Below are 26,420 nucleotides of genomic sequence, written 5' to 3' on the forward strand. Positions count from 1 at the left end.
ATTGTCCTTTGTACACATAGTGAAGTCCGAGACATTACTGAAGACGCAGCTTAGCTGGTACAGTATCTTTTAAGGTCCCCCGGGAAAATTCCGTTGTGTTGTGACTCACTTCCGTTGTGTTGTGGTTCTATTTGCAGCGCGTTTTTCTATTTGCAGCGCGTTTTTCTATTTGCTGCGCCTGTGTTGTAATTTTGATGGATGTGTTTTGTGCTTTTGCAGCGCTTTTCAATTTGCACTGCGTTGGGCTTTCTCGGCCACCGTACTATGTGCCGCCAAAGTAGCATTTAAGGCGGAATGATAAATTAGCAGCATTTAAGGTGGGATAGCAAATTCATGTGAGTTATTAATGTAAGGAAAAAGTGCATAAAAAGTGTGTTTAAAGTGCATATTTAAGAATGGTAAATAGATAGCAAGCTACTTACACGTAACGATGTAGCTTGAGTAGTGTGTGTACCTTAAATTAGAAGCAAACCACCTGATTAATAATGAGGCAGCAGGCAGGTAAACGAGAGGAACACACATGGAATGGTATAATCCACTATACTAGGGGTGGTTGAAATCGTATCACAAACTATTCCACATGACACTCTACCTTTAAAAAGTCACTGAGTTTAAAATACCAACAGTGTGCAGATCTGTCCTCAAATCTAAATGTGGCTACTTAGAAGAATCTAAAGTATAAAAATATAATGCTTTGTTTATTTTTTTTTCTCACAAAAATCACGGGTTCCTGCATATTTAATGTATTTGATATTGATTTTACATTTTTTTTAAATATGTAAAAAGAAAGAAAATGCATTGAATGAGAAGAGGTGTGTACAAACCTGTGACTGGTATTTTATACCCTTCGTCCACCAGGTGGCAGAAAAAAGTAATTTCTATCTATATGTCATTATTAAAAATCACATTAAAAACATTAAAACAACGTGGTAAGATTTAGTTCCAAAAACAATAGCACTGCAAAAAAAAACGTAATATTTTATTTTTAAAAAATTTAAATATACAAGATTTGTGTATTTCACACTGAGCAAATCAGCATAGCTCCGAGTTAAACACGGGAAACCCGCCCACATTATTTTAACGTCCAATCACGGTCAAGCTGAGGTGGCAGTTTCGCAACAGACCAATCAGCTGCGCCCGAGTTCCACCGCCGAGTGATATTATTGGACGGCGCTTGTGTCAGTCACGTCCCACCAGATTGACACGCTGGAAGACCTGCTGCAGCTCGACTCTTGCGGCCAGAGAAACTGTAGAGAGGAGAATACCCACTTTAGAGTCTGATACATTGCTTATGTGCTGCATAGTAACTTCTTACAATTATGAAACATTAGGAACTGTCACCGGGTTTGATAAAGCTGCTCATTATTGAGTGAATCAAGCTGATCTTATAAGAAGACCTCGCTGCTCCTGTTCTGCCTTTAGCTCTGAGAACTTTCCACTGCTTTCTGTAGTAACTCCATAACACAATACTGTACTTTTACTTTTCAGTACTTCAGTACTACATTTTACAGTAAGTTACTTAATACTTTAGTACTTCCACTTAAGTGTGGTGATTTAAAAAAGTCAAGTCACGTTTTTAACAGATCACTTGTACTTTTACTCAAGTCTGGGTCTTAAGTACTTTATACATGCCTGCTCTGTTCAGAGGGGATGGGTAGCATGAATATTGAAAATAATGGGCAGGGGTACAGTTTAGAAATGGGATTGGAACTGCATCTTTCTCACCATCCGGCCAGCACACAGTATAGCAGTATTGCTAGCGTCTTTACTGCTTAAAATCCTTTTGCTGTAGAAAAATGCAAATATGTAGGTAAGTTTACTTTACTTTTTAGGTAAAGTAATTTATTCGACTTTCAAGAGTTAAATGAATCTCCTGGAAAAGTAGTTACGTAATATTTTTAATTTACGTTTTTAGCCGTTTAGCACCATTCACCCCAATTCATTGAGCACTCACTCGCGCGCTCTCTCTAGCGGTTAAAAGTCATTTTTCTGACATACGTAGATATAATGGATATAAAGGGAAAATCAATGGGAAGTGGGTAGCCAGGTTCTCCCGGCTCTGTCACGGCTTTCTATGCGTCTATACTCTCAGCTTGAGATATTTTGCCATGGACAAGACATTTTATAGGATTTTATAGGATTTAACGTTCTGGAAATATCTATATTTGTACATTGCTCTGCGTTAGGCCTCTGTGTGCTTTGTGGTAGCTTGTGCTGGTGTTTGAGTACAGGTGCGAGCTCTTTCGTTGGCGCAAACTGACCTAACGCTAGCTAGCTAACCTAGCTAATGCAGTACTGGCTAGGAATTATTAGGGTAACGTTAGCTAGTTAGGAGAATGAAGACGGTTAAGCTAACGCTAGCTTCCTTGTTAGCTTGGTAGCTAACCTGACTAACTAGATAACGTTAAGTAAGAGCGGGACGCTGGCTAACGTGTGTTTATAATTGTGACTGATAGCTAGCTATATAGCTAACTATGTTAGCTGGCTATGTTAGCTGGCTAATGTCTGAGTGAACAAGCTAGGTTAGCTACTGAGTTCCCTGTTTGGCAGCTGAGTGAAAACAGTGAAGTGAAGTGAAGCTTGGCTAATTAGCTTAGCTTGCTGTAAGCTTGGTCTAGCACGTTAGATAGCCTAGCTAACCAATTTCTTCTTTCGTTTCCAGGCAAACAAGACGTCGACGGGTAGCTTTAGCTAGTAGGTTAGCTAGCTTAGCTAGGTTTCTGTGTGAATGAACTAGCATAGCTAAACTAGCTAGCTACTGATTGAATCAAATTTTGTCTCATTAAATCAGAGCTTATCTCTCTATGTAATAGCTTAAGGAGGTTCTGGTTAACTAGTTAGCTAACCTAGCTATTCTGCTTAACAAACTAGGTCTGCTAGCTAGCTATCAACTAGAAGGCATGCGTTCCTGCATCTTTAGGTTAGTTTAGCTTAGCTTATTTTAGTATAGTTAATCTGGGTTGGATCAGTGTAAGGAGAGAGAACTGTGAAGGAGGTGTGAATAAAAAAATAGCTAGGTTTGTTTGGTTAGTTTATTCCTTTATTAATCCCTGGGAAATTTGCAATGTTAAAGCAGAGCAGAAGACAGAACACAATGTGTTAGCTAACTAACATCCACAGCAACTAAAACTATAAAAGAACATTAAAATTACGAATCTAGCTAAATAGATATCTAAGCTCAGATGAAGCATTGTTCCTTGTGTTGCTAGCTTATGTTGTGTTTGTAACTGGAACTAAGTAGTTAATTAAGTAAGTATCTTGTACATAATCAGTGATGGTAGATAACTAAAAAGATTATGCTACACATGGTGAATTGAGGTATTGCACGTAGTAGAGGGCCAGTAGATCAGTAATAAGAAGCTAAACATTGTTTATTGCGCTGTCAGAGCTGTTGGGAAGGAGCTTTTTGAGTTGATTCGAGCTGAGTTTATTCCACGTCGTGTTCCCAGTAGTAGTAGTTAGTAGTAGTAGTAGGGGTGGTGCTGCATTTCATCCACTGACAGGCGCTGGATGAATGCAAACGAGGACTCGCCAACTGTGCGGAAGGAGAGGACATAATAGCCAAGTGTGCTGCTGCTGCTACTGCTGCTGTCAGGTCATGTTGACGTTGGCCGAGCTAGGGAGATAGCTGCTAGCTAGCTTAGCTAGATGTGCGTTAATTAAACCGACCAAGCGGGCAAATATTAGGTTAGCTAACGTTAACGGTCCGACAAAAGCCTCAGAAAACCTGGCGAGGCGCTGTGTATAAAGTAAGCCCATAGCTAACGCTACAGGAGATCCAGAGAGGTCTCCCTCCTCCTCCTCCTGCTCCGCTTCTCCTTCCCCCTCCACTCCCCGCCATGGTCGGCTTCGGAGCGAACCGCCGGGGCGCCCGCCTGCCCTCCATCGTACCGATCGCGCTGATGGTGGTGATCGGCGTGCTGGCCTATAACTACTGGACGGTGTCCAACAAGCACGGGCGGCTGCTGGACGAGCTGGCCGAGGTACAGACGCAGGTGAAGCGAACAGACGCGGCGCGGAGCCGCCTGGAGAAGCGCAACTCCGAGCTGATGCTGCAGGTGGACACGCACAGGAAGCAGATCGACCAGAAGGACGGGGACTACAGCGTCCTGGAGGGCAAGCTTCAGGCCCGGGACGCGCTGGTCAAGAAGTGCACCGATGAAAAGGTGAGCATTGTGGCTTTTTTTTTTGGTTATGTGTTTTGGTAAGTGTGCATAGTAGTGCTAGCTAACTACTATGGTGGACCTGGGCTTGATTTACTAGTCAGGCAAGCCCGCCCACACTGCACCAGTGCACCAAGGATCACAGTCCATGGGCAAGACTCCTAACTAACACTAAAACCTATCCAGACGGGATTAGTTACTCAGAGGGTTCTGGGGTTATTTTCTCTTTTGTGAGAGGGAGGGTCCTCTGTGATTTTTTTTTTTCCCGTCCAGATCGACCATGTATGTGTTCTCAGACATCCTCTGAGATAATTACAAGCTAAATTACCCACTGTTTTTCTTAGAGCTCTGTGTTCCTTCGATAATTTTAGTCCCATCCGGAGTTTCGTCACCTCACGTTAATAAAATGGCTATTTGTCCACTGCCACACTGCTTAGTTAGACTTTTGGCCAGTGTTTCCACGGAGATCCACATAAAAACACAAAAGCGTGTGAAAATGGAGGAGCTACTGCACGCCATGTCACCTGACCGAGAAAGCTAAAAAAAACTCACTGGTCCTCCTGTTTTTCAATTGCAGTCCGAATGCAAGAGTTTTATCACCGAGTAGACGTGTGAAATATTTTTCTGCACTCACCTAGCTTACCTGCTTAAAATATGATATAGGTTGCTAACAAGTTACCTTGAGCCCAATCTGAAGAACAACCCTTCAAGCACTCGATACACGACAGATATAGTAGTAGTACAGTGCTTTTTAAAAAAAAAAACTGTTTTTTTTAGTTACATTTAGAGCATCATATGCCTTTAGAAAGGGGTAAGGTGGTGCAGCAATTCATTATTGTTGTCCGTTCCTTAATTCCTCTGTGATGGGAAGCTGAAATTAGCTTTTGTTAGCCCTTATTTTCTTTTATTTTTTCATTTCACCATAAATGCATAAGCCTCTCCCATCTGTTGCACCATTTAGGTTGGAACAAGAAAGTTAGATAACTAGATACTGACACAAACTACTAATGTTTTTTAATTGGTTGTTATCACGAAAATGGCCACAAAACGTTACAATTATAGATTAAACTATGGTAATATAGCTACTGGTTATTGTCATTTTTAACAAGAAAAGTAATTTGTTTTCTTGTGCTGCTATTTTGCCAGTGATTCTCATAGCCCGCTGTTTGGAGTGAGCCTCTGAAAAATCTCTGTTTGAAGAGCCATGTAGTCCAAACACCGGGACACACTGCAAGGTGGCAGGGCTAAGTGGTAGGGCCAAGGGGTGAATGGGAATTAGGTCTAAGTCACTCCAGAGTAAGAGAATCAGCTGCAGACATGTAATGTAAATGTGTCTAGTGGATGACATGCATTCCTTTTTAACATTTTTAAAAAGTTTTCTCTAAGGGTGTTTTCAAACCTGAACGTTTGGTTGCTCTGGTTAGTTTTGGTTTCACACTGCAGTTTAGTGAGCAAACTAAAGAACTTTACTACATCCTGTCATCATAACATTTGGGCAGCGTCTTTGTACCTGATATTAATTGGTTTGTGGAATCTTTGAGTTTGGCGAGTTGCTTTGCCAGGTGTTGACAAATTGTAGCTTTAGTCAGAATCCGACTCCACATGCAATGTAATAAAAAGCAAATTTTGTTAGACGTTTTTTTTTTGCTGCTCAGTGCAAAAGGAAAATGACACAGATGCCAAAAATTAAATTATTTCTGCATAAATTTTATTATATTACTTTTTTTATACACTAAGTGCATTCGTAACGTTATGAAATGTTTGCTTAATGGCTCTTGTTTTCCATAAATGTTTAATATATATTGCAGAATGAAAGACTATTCCAATTATAGTTTTTTGGCAATATTGTGCAGCCCTATTGTACATATATAAATCTATGAAACAGAATTCAACAAGGTAGTGACCGATCATCTTATGTGTGTGATCTCTTGCTTTCGGAAAGCTAATTTTTTTACATGAACTTTTGGAACACTGACCTTCATCAGACGAATATTCATACCAAACATCACAATGGATTAATAGGTATCCCATGTCCCTTCTGATACATTGTTTGCACACAACCTCGTACCTTAGGTCTTTCTGAGATATCTGGGATATATGTACATTGCATTGTGTTTCTTTTTATGGATTTTGGCAGTGGTGCCTCAGTGGTTAGAAAACTAGCTAGGTTATTGATCACGTAGATGTGAGTTCAATAGCCGGGTCCCCTAGCTGTCATTGTTGAGCATTTTAGTAAAACCTTTAACCTTTTACTGCCCCAAGGGGTGGTGTAGCGTGGTTGACCCTGCTCTGTGACCCCCAGTTCCTAAAGCTGGCACGTGTAAAGAGAAGAATTCTATTGTCCTGTACAAATATATGACAGGTCCAGTATGACTGGCATGTTTTCTCTAAATGGGTGTTTTGTGATATTTTAAATCACAAAGGTACAAGTGTAGCAACAATCTGCTATTAAATTGAAATGCTGCTTTTGCAGAATTATAATTCTATTCTATTTGTAATGAACACTGCACAGTGTATTTAGGAAAAACACATTGGGTTTAAATATAGTTTGATTTCCCACCCCAAATGACCTTGTTTAACTATCATCTTGTTTTCACTATGATATAATATAGCTTAGACACTATTTAGTGCTTTACTTGTGTACCTGTTTTTTTTTTTTTTTTTTTTTTTTTTGTAAGCTTGTCTGTCTGTTTTATTCTTTTTACCATGTGTTTGACTTTCTACTATTTAGTTGTTCTCTGTGCACTTCAGTAATCTTTACCTGTTACGTAGTTTCAGTTATTATGTTATGTTTTGCACTTTGGGCAGGACTATGGCCTCAGCTTAACAATAGGATCCAACTGTGAGTCTTAGAGCCGCTGTGTCTGATGATAATCTGGATGATTAGAATAAACTTCCTTGTTCTCTGCCCTTGAATTACTGTGGAAGTGCATTAAAGATAGGAATAACTTAATTTGTTAATGTTTGAAAAGTATAACTAGGAATTTAGAAGTGGTTTGACTTGTTTCGAGGGTGACTTTAAGATTGACTGACTAGAATGTATATATTTTTTTGGGACAAGACATGATGATAAAACATGAATTTTATATCACAGAAATGGCTGACTCAGACATGACTCCTGTGCTTGTGAGTGATTGTATGTAGGCCACTTGCTCTATGAAAATACAGGGATTTATTTGGGGGACACAATAGCATATTTGTTTCTTTGTGCTTTCATATATATATATATAGTGGTTTAATTTATGTAAACTAATGTCTTTTGAAAGTGACAGTGATTTATAAGGTCTTAGCCAGCAGCTGTGGCTAAATCGTAAGGCCCCATGTGTTCATGTGGTCCCGAATAGTGAAAAAGCATTCAAGGAAGGAAGGTGTGTAATCCGACGTAAAATTGAAGGTCATCAGTTTCATATTTGACCGTTTTTTCCAGCTCCTCAGATGTGTCTACATTTTCCGCACTCCCATTATCAGACGCATGAAAGCATCTTGCCTCATCTTGCCATATTGCTCTTTCTGTCTGAGTGTGCATTATAGTACTAGAACACTTTTTTTGCAAGATGCTTCTCCTTCTTTTGTTCCGATTCTGCTAGACATATGGTAAGAGTTCCCCTTCAAAATGAAGGCTGTAGTTGTAGGAATCACTATGGTCATCAAAGCCACAGAAGACACTGACTGCGTTAAATTACAGAGCTGTTCCTCTGCGCTGGGAGGCCTCTTTGGCTTTACTGAAGGAGTCCTCCAGGACGAGTCAGACTTGTTTATGTGACTGGGCTGACTGTTCTCGAAATACCAGCTGGGCCTGCTACAAAATCTTGAAATAAAATATGATGTAGGGATGTTCATTACAGCAAAATAATGTTGAGTTGAAGTGTGTTTTGACACTTGAAAGTCCAGATAAGAGTCTTTACCAAAGTTTGTGTGTTTGTTGCTTTGAAAACATTTAGAGTGGTTAGTTTTGGTTTTACACTGCAGTTTAGGATGCTTTCACACTTGTCTTGTTTGGTCTGGACTTTGAGACTTTTCAGTTTGGTCCAAACCAAAGTAAGAGCCGCGAAAGGAGCCACGAACCGAGGTGGTCTTCGGTTCGGACCTACTGAACCATGAAAAAAAAAGCACTTTTGACACGTGTGCCAAGGGGAATCTGATTTCAGTACACAACTACGTGTGTTGTGGTACTTCATCCAGTACTTTTGGGCTAAGCTGGGGAATCGGGAATGATGAGGTGATCATCCAACATTCTGATCTCACTAAAGTTCTTTTGTGCTGAATGCAGTCAAAGCAGAGACAGGTACTCCAACAAAAGCATCTCTTGACCATATAGCCTATATTAAATTATATTTCAATTAATTAGAATTCTTATCTGCAGCTAGAAATGTCCCTATCTGTCATCACTCCTCACTGTATGTCTCTATACTGAGCAACAGAACTGAAATCTGAAGGAGCTCTCCTACTCTGTAATGCTTTGTGGCTGTAAGCCTCGGGCTTCCCCATGGTTATGTGACCCGGCTGAGACCCTGTTGTCAGGGCCCATCTGTGTAGTCAGGGCTGGTGCAGCCAGAACAGCCCCCAACGGTTTCCTGACCACTCAGGCCCTCCGGTACAGCCTGATTGTCCTCTTTTGTTCTCAGGGTTTATTGACATGCGTCTTGGACTGCCTCAGAGGTTTGGAGATCTGCAGCCGTGGGGGGAGTGTTCTTTTCATAGGGATTGTATTATGCCAGGCCACGGATGTTTGCTGAAGGGATTGTGTGCACTGTTTCATTAGCAAACTCCAGTGTGGCATATTGGCTTGACTGAGTCCTAAACATAGGCCAGTACTCTCAGATGAATGTGGACTTTGTTGGTTGAAGGAGAATTCTGAAAATGGTCGAACTTTTACACAAGGTTCACTTATTAGAGGTGATTGCTGAATTTAGTGGATTCTTGTTAGTGTTAAAGAAGACTCCATGTCTGTGGAGATCATCTGCGTCTACACATCACTATTCACTCTGTGCCACGTCAAGCAGCCATATGCAACATTTATTGTGAAAGGAGAAAACCACCTAAATATCATGTAGCTTGGGCTGTATTATTATAGGCAATGTCTTTTTTTTTCATTTCTGCCTTAACCCATTCCTGCTTCTCTGGACATTCAGTGGGGTGATATGAGAAACAAATGTTTTACGTACATTGTACTCAAGTTTTCTGAGTGTTTGTACTTGTCAGCTTTGGGTTGATTTAAATGAACTGCGGTACAATTGCTCTGTTAATGTGGTTAGATTAAAGGTGTTTTTACACCAACACTATTTGGTCCGATTTAAATGGACTCTGGTGGTTTGCAACACTGGTGCTGCTGGTGTTAGCAGGGGTGAAAGAAGTTATTGCACTTTGGTGCACGCTAAGACCTGCAAGACCACCTCTGTCCAGTTCGAAACAAACTCCAGAGCAGTAAGACTGGTGAGAATTTGATCCGACCATGATCTAACCCAACTATTATAGATGCTCCTTATGTTTGAGCTGAACGCCTTTTCAGGTGAAGATTAATCTGATTTATTACCCAGAGAATTACTACACCCATGAACAAGCTCTCTCTTCTGGTGCTCCATGCTCAACGTGGTATATACCTGTGCAACTCACGCCTGTGCAACTCTGTTTACCAATACAACTATGCAGAAGTCAGGACACAGGACATTCTTGCTGTATTTACCTTCTTGCTCCTATGCCAGATAGCTGTGGTCCCGAGGTTAGATGTAAAGATCTTTACAGCTAGTTTGCTAGAACCTTTAGATGTCATCACCTTGTGGTTATTGGAAGAAGTCTTAAAATAAGAGGGAAGGTAACATCTAAGAACTTTTTGGGGCTGGAGTTTGGGTAGCTTATATTTATCGCAGAAAGCTAGTCACTCTTCTCTGATAATTAAAGTTGGAAAGAAGACATGACTGGGTTTAAGTATAGAGACAGGGTGTTGGTGGGTTGCAAGGACTCATTATTGTTTATCTTCTCAAAATATACTGTATTTTTTGCAATGTAAGGTGCACTTAAAATCCTTTTATTTTCTCACAAATCAGACAGTTTACCTTTTAATTTGGTGTTCCTTATGTATGAATTTTACCAGTCAGGTTGTAAGATCTAGTAAAGCCACTTACTGAAGTACAGCGTTATATAGAAGTTTCAACTTAGTTACCACCACCACCACCTTTTTTAACGATGTCTGATACCTATTAGAATCATTTGCTCTGAAGGCATCAGTGGTGACAGGTCATTAAAAGCCACTAATTATACTATGTGCAATTAAATGCATAGATGTTTCAGTGTTCTTTAATCACTGATCTATTCCAATTTTGTTGTATGTTGTCATATGTATCACAGTTTGGTAAAATATTGTCCACATTTAGTCTAATCCAATGGAGTATGAACGACAAGTATACACCCCATAAGTGCCTTGACATAAGTTCCTATGAACCAGATGGAACACCTAAACCGGATGTGTCTGATTCAGAGCTATAGTTCATATAGACTTGGAATGTACACTAGAGACGTTCTGTGCTTAATGGACTTCAGCCAAGAAAGAGTTATACCAGTCATGTTGCATTGCTTTCTGTGATGCACAGAATCCTTTAATGATCCCCTGCATTGTTCTATGCTTTTGAACAGTTGAGATAGTTACGCTTAAAGAGTGAAAGGTTACTAGGAAGCAGTGTTTATAGTCACACTGGGCCTTACAGTAAGCCTCTGAAATCAGAAAAGTCAACAATGGGTCATTCATCTTGTTTAATAGTCGGCGTAGTGCTTTGAAGTACATGGACCTGTATGCTTTATTGGCACATGCTCAGTGATACGGTAATAGAAAAAAGGCTTGAAGATTGCAGTCCTGCTGTTCAACCTGTGGATTGTGCAGTAGAGTTAATTGGAAATTGTATGTTTTATTGCATTAGTTTGTTGCAATCACAAGTTTTATTGTTCAAAGAATGTGTTGGAATACCTGTTTTGGAAAAATGTAATTGGTTGAATATATGTGTAGTGAAACAGGGTGCCAAGACTTTTTTTTGTTAGCTTAATTTCTCTTTTTTAAATATCCATCCAAATGTTTAAGGTAATAATCTAAGTACGCAAGTACAAAAGAGTAGACAAATAAAGGCTTACTTAAATTCCAATAATCAAGAAACATTTACATTACATTACATTACATTACATTTGGCAGACGCTTTTGTCCAAAGCGACTTACAATAGTCAAGTACAATGTAAAATAAGTTTAAAGGTAAAAACAACTTTGGATAGGGATAAAAGGAGGTCAAAGGGGAATAATAGGATAGAGGAGTGAAGGAGGGGAAGAAGGAAATGAGGTTAGAAGTAGTTAGTGTGTTAGAGGTGTTAAGAGAGTAAGTGCTCTTTGAAGAGCTCACTCTTCAGGAGTTTCTTAAAGATAGCGAGAGATTCTCCTGATCTGGTAGTGGAAGGTAGTGGAACATAAACTTTATTATGCAGAAATGCATTTTTTTTTTTATCTTACAACTAACAATATCTGACAACTGAGCAGAACTTAAAGGGTTTAAGGCGTTTCCATACCCTTCTACAAGTTTTCACCCATGGTTTGACTCATGTGGGCAGGCTGTGAATACAGTATTCACACTCATTTAGTCCAGAACAACCACGTATAAGACACTTAACAGTCTTAAGAGTCTGAAGTAACTGGTGCTAGTGGATCCCTGCTTCTGCTCATATTATTACCAGCCAGCTGATTGGCTTTTTTTTGTTTTCTTTTTTCATACGGAAGACTCTTCCAGAAGGCTCCTCATTAACCGTTTTTAACCCGATTTTACCACATGCAATACTATGGTTCCAAAAAACCTTTAATCTTGTCCCATGTGCCATTTTTGTCTGCCCCAGGATGACGGGATGGCACTAATTTGGAGCCCTGTTTGCCAAACAAACATAGCCCCACTGTATTTTGGTATATTTGGTATTTTTTTTTACATGAAAGATTTCAAAGTGTGAGCTAACTGGTTTAACAGTTTTAATGTGGCATATTGCCAAGACAATTATTACAGCTATTAAATAAAGATTCTGAAAGTTACGATCAAACAAGGTACCTGTGGCAGCTACTAAATGTTGTACTATTATATAAAAATGTATTATGAGCTGGATGCATAGGAATCACATGGATGACCCCTGGTTCAGGGCGATCCAAAAATTATGTATGGGTAGTCTCATTCCTGACCTGTTCCAGGCCATTAATTTAAATTGCAGTGTCCACCGCCTGTGCTGCAGCAGATTGGTGTGAGCAGATGATGCTCGAAGGGAGTCGTTGACTTGCTAAATTAACGCCTCATTTTTTCCATCAACCCCCTGCTGTCTGATTTTGGTTTGTTTGACCTTCGCCAGCTCAGCTGTTTTTTTTTTTTCTCCAGTAGTTTTCTCTGCGTTGTTTTGTCTGGCTGTGTTGTGGTTTTTGCTGCGCTTGGCAGGAACTGGAGTGATGGAGTGATGTCATGGAGAAAGCTGAGCGAGAGCAAAGCCTCGTACTGCCCCAGTCCCTTTACTCTCTGTTCTCGACTGCCAGCTGCGGCCTCTTCTTCCCCTCTGCGTGTGTGAGAAAGAAACGGCTGTGGGTGTGTTTTGGGGAGGGTGAGATGCTCCAGACAAAAGGAAGCAAAGCACCCAGCCAAATAGTGTGGTTGCTTATTAGCTTAAGGTCTTGTCTCTTTGCATTCGGAGTAGCAGAATCGTGCAACATCCTTGTAAGCCAGAATGTTTTAATGAGGTTATGTGACAAGATGCATGTTGTGAATAACTAGATTTTTGCTTACTACAAACACTGCTGGGTGCTGCCTATTTGTACTTATATGCATAAACAGTTGATGCTGTCTTTTGCTCCACATATTAATTATTTTAGCAGATGTCAAAGAGCTAGAATAGATATAGGCTACAGTAAAGCATGATCCAGTAAACTACAGACCTTATAAATGTAAAATGGGTCAAAATATCCATTATATTCTGTTCTCCTTCTGCAGATAGATCAATCTTTATAAGTAAACCTGTCATATATACCTGTCAAAAGTGAGATCACTTGTTTTATTCTCAACATTTCCTCTTCTTTTCTATTCCCGTAGATGAAGCTGCAGAATGATGGCACAGCCCAAATGTCTGAAATTCACAGACTAAAAGGTGAGAGTTGGCCAACAGATGGTGCTGTTTTCTACTTTACACGTGCTGCACTAAAGAGAATTATGGCACTTTAAGCTATGATCATTGCTTTATACAGGGTTTGTACAGTCATAAAAAACATGGAAAAGTAATAGAATTTGAAAATAGAAATTTTCAGGCATGGATATGTTTTAGAAAAATTAAAAATACCAAGAAAGTTTAGGAAAAGCCATTGAATTTGGTCTACAAATCTTTGTGTTTCAGTTTATCAATGGAGAAAATCTATTTTGAGCTAACCTTTACCCCCAATCAGAGCTAATTTAGTAATTTAGCCTTACACAATGGAGCTCTCAGGATCTGACACATTTTATTATTAAAGACTGTGTGCCAACATTTTTTATCAGATTCATTTTAGGCCTATTATAATCAGTTTTGATTTTAGTTTTAGTTGATTTTTGGTTTTATTGTCCATGTCTGCTCTGATGTTTTAAAGATTGTATGGTCATGAAAATTCTCCGTGAAAGCATGGAAAACTTATGGGTCAAAAAGTCCATGAACCCTGCTTATAATATTGTTTCCACAACCCTAAAAAAAGCATAATGGAAAAGTACTTTTTTATTTTTGTGATTAAAAAGTGTGATAAAGTTGATACTGTTGTTTAAATAATTTAAAAAATAGCAAAATAACTTGCCAAAGTATCAAATCGGGATTTTGAATCGACAGATACTTAAAATCAAATGACTTAAATGAGCAAAAAAATGCTTGTGACATCAAATATAAAGGAATGACATGAAATTTATTGGGTTCATAATGTCTGTAATGAAGGAAAACCCTAAATAAATATACATAAAACCACATTCAGAGTTGTACAGTCAGTGTTTTTAAAACACAGAAATAATCATAATTACAGAGTATGCACAAAAATGTAATGTGTATATGCATGTGTCTGTCTGGATACAGAGCAAGTAAAGGAGCTGCGGCAGGAAATTATCAGGCAGGAGGACCAGCTGAGGGAGGTAAAGAAGAACAGCACCAATCTGGAGAGGAAGCTGGAATATGAGAGGTAAGGCTGAGAGAGCTCATTACAGCTGGTTGGAATTGCAGTATGATTCATAATTTCTCATTAATTCACTTTCATTTGCTCTGAGCTACAGTGCCATAATTGTTCTACCAAGTTGCTCAAAGTTGATGACAACGAACAACACAGACAAAACCAGACTTGTTTTTTCCCTATTTAGAGATTGTGTTTGTGTTTTATGTGATTTGTCATATTATATGCATATGTAGTAGTAATAATAATATTAGAATTTCAGAATATAGTAAAAAAAATCCTTGGGCTTTTTAGAAGAAAGTAGCTCTTTCAAAAGCTGTCCAGGCACTGTGTTTGTAAATTCTTTCTTTTTTCAGTTGATGTGCTTATCTTGTTTTCCTGTTTTATAGCCTGCAGTGTGGACGGCAGATAGCACAGCTTAAAGATGAGTATGAGGAGAGCAAGAAGACAATGGAGGAGGAGGCTGTCAAACTAAGACAGGTAAAAACATCTAATTCATGTTTGTGTCATGTGGCATTCTGGTTCTAGTTACATTGCTGAAGCTATAAATCTAAAACTATATTGGTGACAGTTAGTGCTGATAATTAATATAATGGTGGTGAAATAATATTGGTGTATTAATATTGAACAGTAACACATTGCACACAGTTGTACAGAGAATATATGGTAAGAGTAGCCTAAAAAGTATGTGTGGTAATAAAGGGTGTGCCATATTGTATGAAACTAAATTGGCAAACCAAAAATATGTTGTAAAACTTGTATCATAATATGTTGGAAATTCTGTTACAATTGGTGAAAATCTCAATTAGGGATGTGCCATATCGTATTGTTTATAATAATATCGCCAAATAAAGCTTATTTTTCATATTGTTGCAATAGTGTGTTCTTGAAATGAATTTATATTAAATTATCTCTTACACCTCAGTTGAGGGTAAGATATAGGAAATATTTTTCGCAGCCTAATTATTTCTGTAGGATTTTTTTTTTTTTTTTTTTTACAAAAATCTGTGCTCCAGAAAAAGTTGTATACAAGCCTAAACTGCATAACCAGACCTGACAGCAGTTGAAATGGTGTGGATATCTCAAAATTAAAATCTATATTATGCCTAATATTTTACTGCACCACCTGTGTTGCTGTACATGCAGCAGAACAAAAAAAGACAGCATAACAGGTGGTGCAGTAAAATATGAGGCATTTACAGACTTCAATGTTAAAATATCCACATCATTTCAACTGTCGTCAGGCCTAATTATGCAATTTAGGCTTGTTTACAGCTTCGTCTGGTGCACATATTTTTGTAAAATTCTTTTTCTACAGAAATGAATGGGCTGGAAAAATATTTCCCATATCTTGCCCTTCTAATGTCACCGTAACACACATACAGTAACATTACGCAACCAGCCACATACAACCACCTGGCAACACCCTAGCAACCACTAATCAACCACAAAACACTAAACTGAACTATCTGAAATAAATAGTCTGTAAATATATTTGTCTGAGTGTCTTGAAACAGTCTTAATCCACGCATTGTAAGCCTCCTTTAACTTTTTTCAGCCTTGCAGGCAGGTGTAAAGCAAGGACACATTTTCACACTCTGAAATCTGTTGTTTTGAATGAACTTTTTTTTTCTCTATCTGTCTATTTGTGTCTCACATTTTCATCTCTTGTTTTGCAGAGCATGTTGGACTCTCATAAAGCTGGTGCAGTGGCTGGTCAGGCTGAGGGAGGGACAGAGGTAGAAGCTGCAGGAGAACGCCACACAGAGGCCACACAACAGCATGACAATCCAGATCTGAAAGGTAGTGCGTAGTTGCAGTGCACCTACACTATATTTATTGCAGCAGTGCACTCTGCGAGACATGCCTCTGCTCTAGTGACTGGAAAATTAGCTAGCTGAAGGCTGCAGCTTGACATGCGGTATAAGTACACGTTGTTCCATTAATGCTGAACCTCCTGTAACTGTTTGATATAGAGAACAGTGATGAATGCACTGCAATGTACTTTATGAATATTAGTCTGCTTCTTCTTTAAACACCTTTTACTTTTCACAGAGGAGATGGTTAAGCCTGGAAGTGATGCTGGAATGCCTGGCATTGAAGACAGTGAAGTGGGAAAGATAGATGATGTACACTTTGGTAAGTTAGGCTTCCTAGCCTGAAGGCTAAAGTTTCCCAGCCTGAATTTAGAGAAAAAACAAATTAGGTGGCTCTTTTGATCTTATTATACAGCATAAGTAGACTTGGTAGGCTTAGTGTGTTTTATTTAAACCCAATAATTGCTATAAAAATGATTTAGCCTTTATTTACACAGAAGAAATCTCATTTTTTCATAGCATAATCCTATTATGGAAATATATTTAATAATCAATTTAATTCCCTTTGATGTTTACCATACTCACACTTTATCCAACTAATTAAGAAGCCCATCCAAAACTTATGACTAGAGCTTTGGAGCACAGAAATATCAAGATATAGGGTTTGGAACCATTCTTATATGTAAATTGAGCAGAATATGATTAGACTATTCATCAGTATTAGCAAAAATCCCATTAAAAAAGCCTCAGTATTGCTTTGAATCTCACAAGATAATTTTTGTGTGTCATGTTCTTATAGGACAGTTAATGTAGAGTATGTAATTAACAGCCACCTTCTGCTATTTTTAGTCATCCAGTCTGAACTGGTAAAATAGTATTTAGTAATGAGAAAATGCCTAAATTTTGTTTTAATCTCCCTATAGCTCTGAAAAAGCCAGCCATCACACAGAAGCACATGCAGCCAGTAGAGACAGGCGTCCTGCTAAAGGAGGATAGAGCTGGAGCTGGTGCTGGAGCCGGAGCTGGAGCTGAAGTGTTAGCTGGGGACAATGCAGTTCATAGTCTCCCTCTAGATCGTCCAGACCTTCCCCAGGACGGAGGCGCAGGCCAGGGCATCGGGAACCATGTGGCCCCCATCCAGCAGCAAGTACCTCAGCCGGTGGTGGACAAGCCTGTGCTGTTTGATGAAGATAACAAGGCAGCTGTTCAAGCGGACGAGTTTGGGGAGCAGCGTCGGCAACTGAGAGGTGAGGATCCTGCCGAAAAATCAGACCAGATTTGGCTGGTAGCTGGTTTCGGGTGGTAAAGGTGGCTGATTAGCTGGTCATCCTAGTAAGAATATAGCCTGTACTGATAAGCTAGCTGGTTAACCAGCTGTTGGTTCATTACTGGTCATGCTGGTTGACAAGCTTGGTTTATCAGTAGGGATGTCCCAATCACAATTTTTTCCCAGAGTCTGTGTCAGCATCATTTGATTTTGAGTATCTGCCGAGTATTTATATTTTTTAAATGCTGGTATTTCACTGTATTGTTGGTAGGGAGACCTTAATAATACTATAGTGTCGTTTAGGCCTGGCAGACTAGATTTAGACTAAAGCTTTTTTACTGGATAATAATATCTCAGGGTAGTTTTGATGCTTTTTAATTAAGCAATAAGTGTTACTGAGTTTAACTAAGAGCTTTAATGGAGTAAATATACGCTAGTGCAGTTAAATATTCTGTGTGGTTGCTAGCATGTGTGTTTGAAAGAGTTTTCAGCACAGTGACAGTGTTTGGACTGTTTGGAGGAAAATGAAACATGGATGAAAGAAGTAAATGGCTCTGTAGGTAGCCAGCTTATTGGGTTATCTACTATGCTAGCATACTCTGCAACAGACATTATATATCGCCCGCCTGCTTTCCTAGCATACTAGCCTTCAACTCATGGCTCAGCTCACTGCCACTCACGATGCCTCAATGGTTCACCCACTCAAATTTTATACGTCAGTGATTCGGGGTGTGCCATATCATAACGTACGTGATAATATTGCCAACATCTTTGAATATCGGTAACAATATTATTCCCCTAAATATCGTGCCATATCACCTACTTCTAATTATCACATCAGGGTACCACTTGTTTTGCTGTTTTTAGCAAAATAAAAATTCACACTGTTCTCATTTCCCATTATATATGGAGATATTTGGAGTGCATTATTAGTATCATGGCATTCTGCATCATTGACTTCTGTTGTATTTTTTAATATCTCAGTTAGAGGTGTGCCACATCATATCGTATGCAATAATAAAATGTAATTTTCATTTTGTTGCAGTAGTGTATTCTTAAAATAATGTTTTTATTCAGTGTTTTGTCATATTGCCAAGAGTACCGTTATCGCCAAAATACCATGAAATATCATGATATTATCTTAGGGCCATATTACCCACCCCTATCAGTGATCCTGATCTTTCTTTAAAATTCTTTGAAAATTACATGACCTACCCCAATTTATGATCATGTTGTCAGATTGGCGACATCCCTACTTATCATGTCTTTTCATAAGTTGTGGAAATAAAATTGCTTGTAGTGCATGAGGTTTCTAAAGATGTGAATAATTTGTACGATCTGTGGACTTGTCTCTGTTTAGGTCCTGATGGCCAGCGGGGCCAAGGAGCAGCTCTGCCTCCTCCTCCAAACCCTGCACAGGTCCTGCCCAACCCCATCGAGCCCCACCTCAGCCGAGACCCTGCTGTACCCATCCGACACCGGCAGAGTAAGTATGGCTCAGAAGCAAAGAGTGTTGTAGGGTGTTGTAGAGTGTGTGTGTGTGTGTGTGTGCTGCTTAAGTCTGTGTGGACATATTTCTTATACCAGGCCTTTTACTAAGAAGTCAGGGTCCTTAATATTAATACTTAATACCCCCCCCCCCCTCCCCCCTCTGTAAGTGCTGATCTAGAATCATCCCTATTTTATCATACACTTATGATGACACTAAGAAGACAACAGGCAGCTTGATCTTAAAGCAGTACTGCGACTGTGTGTGCATGCATGACGGGATCTGTGCTAATTGGTTGGTAGTTGTGCTGCCTGGCTTCGGCTCCGCTCGCCCCACTGCAGATCCCTCCACCCCATCCATTCTGTCTCTTCTTCTCATCTCTTGTTCTTCCCTTCCCTTTGTTTATCATTCCTCTGTCATTACTCTTACTCTGCCTACCTCATCATTAATTCTCCATTACCTTCTTTTATGGTATTGAGTTGTTCCTCTTCTTAAAATAATTGCCTTAATAAAACATCTTTTAGTGCTGCAGTGGAGCTGAGAGTTTACAGCTACCCATATTGCTTATGTCACTAATAAAGTAATCTGCCAATTGCTATGAATATAAATCAAAGGTCATTAGAAAACGGCCAAATATTAAGCTGACTAAGATAAATAATGAATGCAGGTGCAGGTAATTTTTTTTTATTTTTATTTATACCTGTTTGAGTGTACGTACAAGTGTTTGTGAGGTTTATGCCAAATAGCCAAACACACGATTCTTTTTATTTGTTCAAAAAAAGAAGCAATATTTTACACCACTTGACCTCACAAGTCAAAAACACTGTAAAAATGTGACCTTAAAGAATTGCAGGAATCCACCTCTATAAGTCTCCACTAGCCCAAAGGTTTTTATGCCCTGAGATTATTGATACCCCTACCCTAATTTCCCCACGTGACTAATTTTACATAGGATGATGTGTTCTTTACTACAGGATTTTCTAATTTAAACAAAATTAGAAATATTGTCATAAATTACAGAAATGGGAGTGGCTACTCAATTTATGCACTGACATTAATTTAGAAAGAAACTTTGATAATTTCTCATCATGGTTGTAACCTTGTAGACCTTATCATGCAATATTATACACTAATCATACAGTAAATAGACATGACCTCAATAATATTTGAAAATCGTGATATTCTTTGTGTTTATTTCTATGTTCGTTTAGCTGTATATCAGAAAACAGCATTTAAGGCAGTCATACAACCAATGACCAGTGCTTTAATAGCCACAATTCCATACACACAGTGTGAACTGCAGTAGGTGAAGAAAGAAAGTAAATGTTTCCTAAACTATGATTAATTAAAATTTTGTTGTCTCTAAAGGGTATAATTGCTTTGTTAAGCTATTCTATTATCATTATTTCAGTGCCATAATGATCTTAAATGACAACAATATTATTTATCGTAATCATTTCTGAGATAGCATATCATCCGCAAAAAAATATTGTAACAGCTCTACCCTTTTCTAGTAACATTTACATTTTAGCTCGGATATTTGCGGCTAAGCTTTGCCTGAGGTTTTCCACACACTGAAATAACCCAAGCTCCAAGCCTCTTTTGAGTAAACACTCAAACGGCAAGGCAAGGAGAAACTACGTGGGATTAAAAGTAATAAAACTTGGAAAGGACCAAGACTAAAAAGGGGAATTCATCCTCTTCTGGTTGACTGAGAGTAGCACAACAAATAGAAGAAGTTTGTACAGTAAGTACACAAGCAGTTAGTCCAGTGTGTGACATAAAATGATCTTAAAACAACTTTTATAGTTTAATAGATATATAGTATAATCAGATATATTATTATAGTTTATTGTAGTTTATCAAATATCAAATATTATATATTTTTCCTAGAACAGTATATTAGATATGTTATCATGACAGGCGTGGCCTAATCTTACTTTCAGTTCCATACCCTTTCTACTCCTCCTTTCTCCTATTGCCTAAACCATTGTCCCTTTCTGACCTTACTGTTCCTAACAATTTCCCTTTTTTAAACCTAACTGACCTCTCTTGCTGTTTTTTTTTCTTTCGTTCTTTTCTGTCTGTCCTTCTCTTTGTGTCCGTCTCTGTTCTCCCCTTTTCTCCTCTTTTTTTTTCTTTTCTTTTTTTATTCTCCTCTCTCTTTCTCTTTTCCTCCTGACGGGGCCCTGCTCTGCCTCTGCAGACCGTTTCTTTGATGAGAACGAATCCCCTGTAGATCCGCAGCACGGCTCCAAGCTGGCGGACTACAACGGGGATGACGGCAACGTGGGCGAGTACGAGGCCGACAAGCAGGCTGAACTAGCCTACAATGAGGAGGAGGACGGCGACGGCGGGGAGGAAGACGCCCAAGGTGAGCCCGGGGAACGTCCCCCGCCTCGCTCTTCCATCCTCTCTCCTCCTCCCCAACCTCCTCCCCTCCCTACCACCACCGCCGCCGCCACCACTGCTGCTGCCGCTGCCACCACCATGCTTTGACCGGTTGCATCGCTGCATTCTGATGCATCCGTCTCAATCAGAAATGCTGTTTTTATATGTTTGAACGAGTTGTACATGACAATGTGTTTTTGGTTGTGAGTGTGAATGCACTTTCAAGCATGCTTCATTCTGCTGTGTGCTGTGCTTCTTTCTGCTTTTTTTTTTAGCACCAGTCAGTGTATTCACAATGTCATCTGTCACACTGATAGGCAGGTTTCACTCCTATGTTAGCTTAGGTTACAGCAAATTTCATACCTAGATCTCTGATATCAGAGGTCTGAGCTGTGATATCTAGAGGTTTGTTTAAAAAGTGTGAACTTAGGAGACATTTCATGCTAATTAGAATGAACAAGCAATTATTTGTTTATTTATTGAATCATTACTTTTTATTTGGGCTCAGATTGATATACAGCACTAACACAGTTTTTGCAGTGTTACATTATTCCATTTCATTAAGTAATTGAAATTAAAGTAATGGAGTCTTATTTTTTTGGGTTTAGTTTCAATTAGCTTATTACACAGTGATTATCAAGACAGTAGAAGAAAGTTTGATATTAACTGAAACCATATTTAATCAAATAAAACGGCCTTTGGATTTTAATGCCTAATATGATGCAAAGGCCCACCCATCAACACGAGCAAATTAAGTTTCTATTAAATGTCAGACTAAATATACGCAGCCAATTCAAAATCTGTCTCCTTCTTGTGTTTTTCCTCAGGTAGGTAAGATCTTATAATCTTCCCTGGCTCACAGCCCATACACCAAATATACCCTATGTGAAAACCTGAGCCTAAGACCCTGTTTACACCTGATCGCTTTGTGCATCTTGTATTTTTATGTGGCTAGATCAAAAAAACTCAAGTGTAAACACAACCGAAAACTTTTAAAACAGATACGAATCTGATGGTAGTCTGAGACCTTTTTGTGCCAGTTGTTGTTATAGCACGATAATCACATCTGTCTCTTAAAGATGCATTCAACAACAAAAACTCCACCCAGCACAACCTAAAAACTCATTGTACATCCTTGCTAAGGTTAATAGTCTTGTCAGCATGGACTACAGAAGCTACTTCTTCCCCTCAAGTTTGATACATACAGAACACCATGTAAAATTGTGGAAAAGCAGGCAGGAGAACAGAACAGCGCGCCTGGTTATATATGTGAAAATCACCAGCAACATTGAGGTCGTCACAAATTATGTAATTTTTATTCATGACATATTGAAGAAAAGACAATAACGGAATTATCATGTCAGGCTTAGTTGCATTTCACACAGCAATCAGATTTCAGTCTGACTAACCAGAGAGACACTTTTAACTAGCAAGTAGCAGTGGGCGATATGGCCTAAAATATCACGATAATTTGTGGTATTTTCAAGATAACAATACTCTTGGCAAATAAACAAAACACTGAATTTAAAAAATATTTTAAGAATACACTACTGCAACAAAATAAAAATTTAATTGTATTATTGCATACGATACGATATGCCACATCCCTAACTGAGATATTGATAAATACAAGAATTGTATCAGATTTGTAACAGAAGTCAATGATCCAGAATGTCATGATACTAATAATGCACTCCAAACGTCTTCATATATCCAGGACTGAAGTAATATAAATGATATTGGTCTCTAGTAGATGTATTATGGGAAATGAGAACAGTGTGAATTTTTCTTTTGCTAAAAACAGCAAAAAAAAGTAGTATCCTGATGTGATAATTAGGGGTGGCACGATATTTTAGGGTATACAGCTCTGGGAAAAAAATAAGAGACCACTGCTTCAGTTTCTGAATCAGTTTCTCTGCTTTTGCTATTTATAGGTATATGTTTATGTAAAATGAACATTGTTATTTTATTCTATAAACTATGGAAAACATTTTTCCCAAATTCCAAATAAAAATTAGTCATTTAGAGCATTTATTTGCAGAAAATGAGAAATGGCTGAAATAACAAAAAAGATGCAGAACTTTCAGAGCTCAAATAATGCAAAGAAAACAAGTTCATATTCATAAAGTTTTAAGAGTTTAAAAATTAATATTTGGTGGATTAACCCTGGTTTTAAGCACAGTTTTCATGCATCTTGGCATGTTCACCAGTCTTAGCAGTCACACTGCTTTTGGATAACTTTATGCCACTCCTGGGGCAAAAAATTCAAGCAGTTCAGCTTGGTTTGATGGCTTGTGATCATCCATCTTCATCTGGATTATATTTCAGAGGTTTTCAATTTGGTAAAATTGAAAAAACTCTTAGGTGGTCTCTTTTTTTTTCTGAGCTATATAATATCATTCACGATATTGAAAAATATTGGCAATATTATTGCGTACGATACAATATGACACACCTTTACTAGAATTTGTAAATGCATGTGGCTAAACATTTCAGACAGTAGTCACATGAGGTGACCAGGTGTAAACAGGGTCTCAAGTCATATCTGTCTGTCTGTGTTGTTTTTAGTGAGTAGGCTTGTCATAATTTTTATCTGCTTATTTTACAATTTATGGAACATAACCTCACTCATTTCTTTAGAATGTTTATGTTCTGTGTCCAGTGTTTGATTAGACCTAATAATTAAATGTTAATTGGTTGTTAAATGTGTCAGGGTGTCGCCGAGTGATCGAGCGGTCTACAGCGCTGTCGCTATGAGCAGGAGGTCGCAGGTTCAAACCCCCGCTCATGCAGCTTTGCCATCAAGCTGCCGGTGCTCAGAGGGAGCAAAATTGGCCCTGCCAATTTGGTGCTCTCTTCCAACATCACATCACTCCTAGGGTGATGTCTGCAGCACAGGGCGTCTGTGAGCTGATGTATCAGAACCGAGTCGCTGTGCTTTCCTCCAAGCGAGCTGTGATGCTCGGCAATGCTGCATCAGCAGCAGCTCGAAAAGAAGCGGTGGCTGACTTCACATAGTATAGGAGGAAGCATGTGTTAGTCTTCACCCTCCTGGTGTGTTGGGGCATTACTAGTGATAGGGGGAGTCCTAGTGAGTGTGTTGGGTAATTGGCTGTGTAAATTGGGGAAAAAAATGAAGAAAAAAAAATATAAGAGTAATGTCACTTTATCATTATACATACATTTGTCAACATTATATCACTGGCATAAATGTCTTAGACAAAAACATAGTGTATCATAATCATTTCTGAGACGGTATGTGGTTATCGTGACAAGCCTGCATGTGTGTTGTTTGTTTTGCACAGTTCTGCAGGGCTGTTCTAAATTGAAGAATCAAAGTTCCCTTGTCTGGTCTTCTTTCACATTGCAACTGTTATCACTGTTTGTTTCCATTGTTAAGTGTCTGTGGTCACTATGATAAAAAGCTACTGTGCTTTGTATTCTGTTCACTGTTCAAGTTCTGTTTGAGATCTTACTCTTCAGATCTAACTGATGCATTCTTACAATGTTTTTTTTTTTCTCTTTACTTTGTATTTTCAGATGACGAAGACCGAGAAGTACCAGGAGATCGAGCTGTGGACTATGGAAAACGACACCAAGCCATCGACATCCTGTAGACCTCCTGTAATCCTCGGTACAAATCAAGTTGAGCTTAATATGCATCTGATATTCACACGGCCAAGAGGGGTGGAGGAGAGAAGTTGAATTTCTTGAACTAGGTTCAGATGAGTATGACTTCGGGCATTCATTCAAAATGGATTTGAAGACCTTAAAAAAACTTTTATAAAAAGGTAACGCTTGTGGATTTAAGTCTAAATTGTTGGACTGATGATGATTTCATTCATCATTTGAAGCAAGGACTTGACTTGATTGAATTCAGTGTTGTTTTTCTTCCTCTGAATGAATGTCAAACAACTGAATGAACTCTTAACTGACTGTTTGTAATGTGTAAATGTGTATACATCGCATATGTACATTGGGAGGTCCTTTTTTTTCTTTGTTATAAAAAAAAAACAATGGGATGTGTTGGCTAATATTTTTTTTGGTTCTCTTAATGAAGTAGCCTGGGCTTGGCCTGTAGAGTAGTGGAGTTTTAAATGGAAGGAGTACATAAGACAGAGGTTCCTGGACTGCTGCCTCTTTAAGAAGTACTGAAAATGGCTAAACCCACACTGGAGCCAAGCCAGTCAAGATGAAGGAGAGCACTAGGAGATTATTTAATTATTCTTTTCTTTCTTTCTTTCTTTCTTTTTTTTTGGATTTTGGATGAGCCGGTGTTGAACAACACTGCAATACAAAGGGAATGGGATTTTTAGAAAAACAAACAAAAAAATGTCGGTATGATTTCTAAGGTACGAAGACAGTCTCATAGACTCCATTGCACATAAGCTGTTTTTACGCTGTATTCCTGTCCCTGAAGGATCTGTCCAGAGGACCCACTCTGCCTTGTGAGGAAGGCATTGTTGCATGCAAGAAGTCTCTGTTATATCAACCTGCAAGAACTACAGGAGTACCAGGATGAAAAAAAGCAATACACAATACTGCAGCAGGAGCAGCAGCCCATCCGGTGGACTGTTCCCTGACCGCCTGGCAGGCGTAGGTGTACATATTCGTGGCGCCAATACTACTGTCTGAGTGCTGTAGAAATAATGAACTGAACTGTAGATCTTGGGCTAGAATTTGAACTTGTTTGTGAACTTTTTTCATAAATGAGCAGCAACACCCGATTGAAGATTAGCATACTGAATGTACTTTAATAACAATATGATTGTTTCAAGTGTCCCAGGTGGATCTGGATCTTCTGAACTGTAACGAATTGTGTAAACGCACAGTTCCGTACAGTCGTGACTGAGGTTTTCCAAGCAGTTTGTTTCCAAAGAGAGGAGCTGTATTAGAAGACAAATTTCTTGCTATCACTGTGACTCAGTAGTACTGTGCATAGTTACATCATGATGCAGTACAATATGCTCCCAAAATCCTCCAGATTCATTTTCACAGCCTTCTCTACAAACATAATGAAAGGTAACATACAATAAACAGTTTCTGTATACAGTTCCTGTCACTGCTTGGCTTGTGTGTGTTTTTTTTATTATTATTCTGTGGATTCTGATATTGGTTAATA

At 38.8% G+C, this 26,420-nt stretch overlaps 1 protein-coding gene across 4 annotated transcripts; it reads left to right on the forward strand.

Moving 5' to 3' along the window:
- The first annotated feature begins 1,996 nt into the window (after positions 1-1,996).
- On the forward strand, positions 1,997-26,360 carry golm2 (golgi membrane protein 2). Of its 4 annotated transcripts, none has more exons than XM_022668239.2 (10): positions 2,015-4,166; positions 13,250-13,304; positions 14,244-14,346; positions 14,724-14,814; positions 16,014-16,137; positions 16,390-16,473; positions 17,075-17,398; positions 18,779-18,904; positions 21,147-21,281; positions 24,839-26,360. In XM_022668239.2, exons 1-10 carry the CDS (start codon positions 3,840-3,842, stop codon positions 24,913-24,915), a joined length of 1,446 nt encoding a protein of 481 aa, XP_022523960.1. In that variant the 5' UTR covers positions 2,015-3,839; the 3' UTR covers positions 24,916-26,360. The 4 variants fall into 4 exon arrangements, with proteins under 4 accessions (XP_022523962.2, XP_022523960.1, XP_022523959.1 ...); XM_022668238.2 differs by having other exon boundaries at positions 2,017-4,166; positions 21,114-21,281; XM_022668241.2 differs by lacking the exons at positions 21,147-21,281; positions 24,839-26,360 and adding an exon at positions 19,088-19,331 and having other exon boundaries at positions 1,997-4,166.
- Positions 26,361-26,420: the final 60 nt, after the last annotated feature.

The sequence above is a fragment of the Astyanax mexicanus genome, chromosome 23, assembly GCF_023375975.1.
Source record: "Astyanax mexicanus isolate ESR-SI-001 chromosome 23, AstMex3_surface, whole genome shotgun sequence".
In the NCBI taxonomy this organism is placed as follows: domain Eukaryota; kingdom Metazoa; phylum Chordata; class Actinopteri; order Characiformes; family Acestrorhamphidae; genus Astyanax; species Astyanax mexicanus.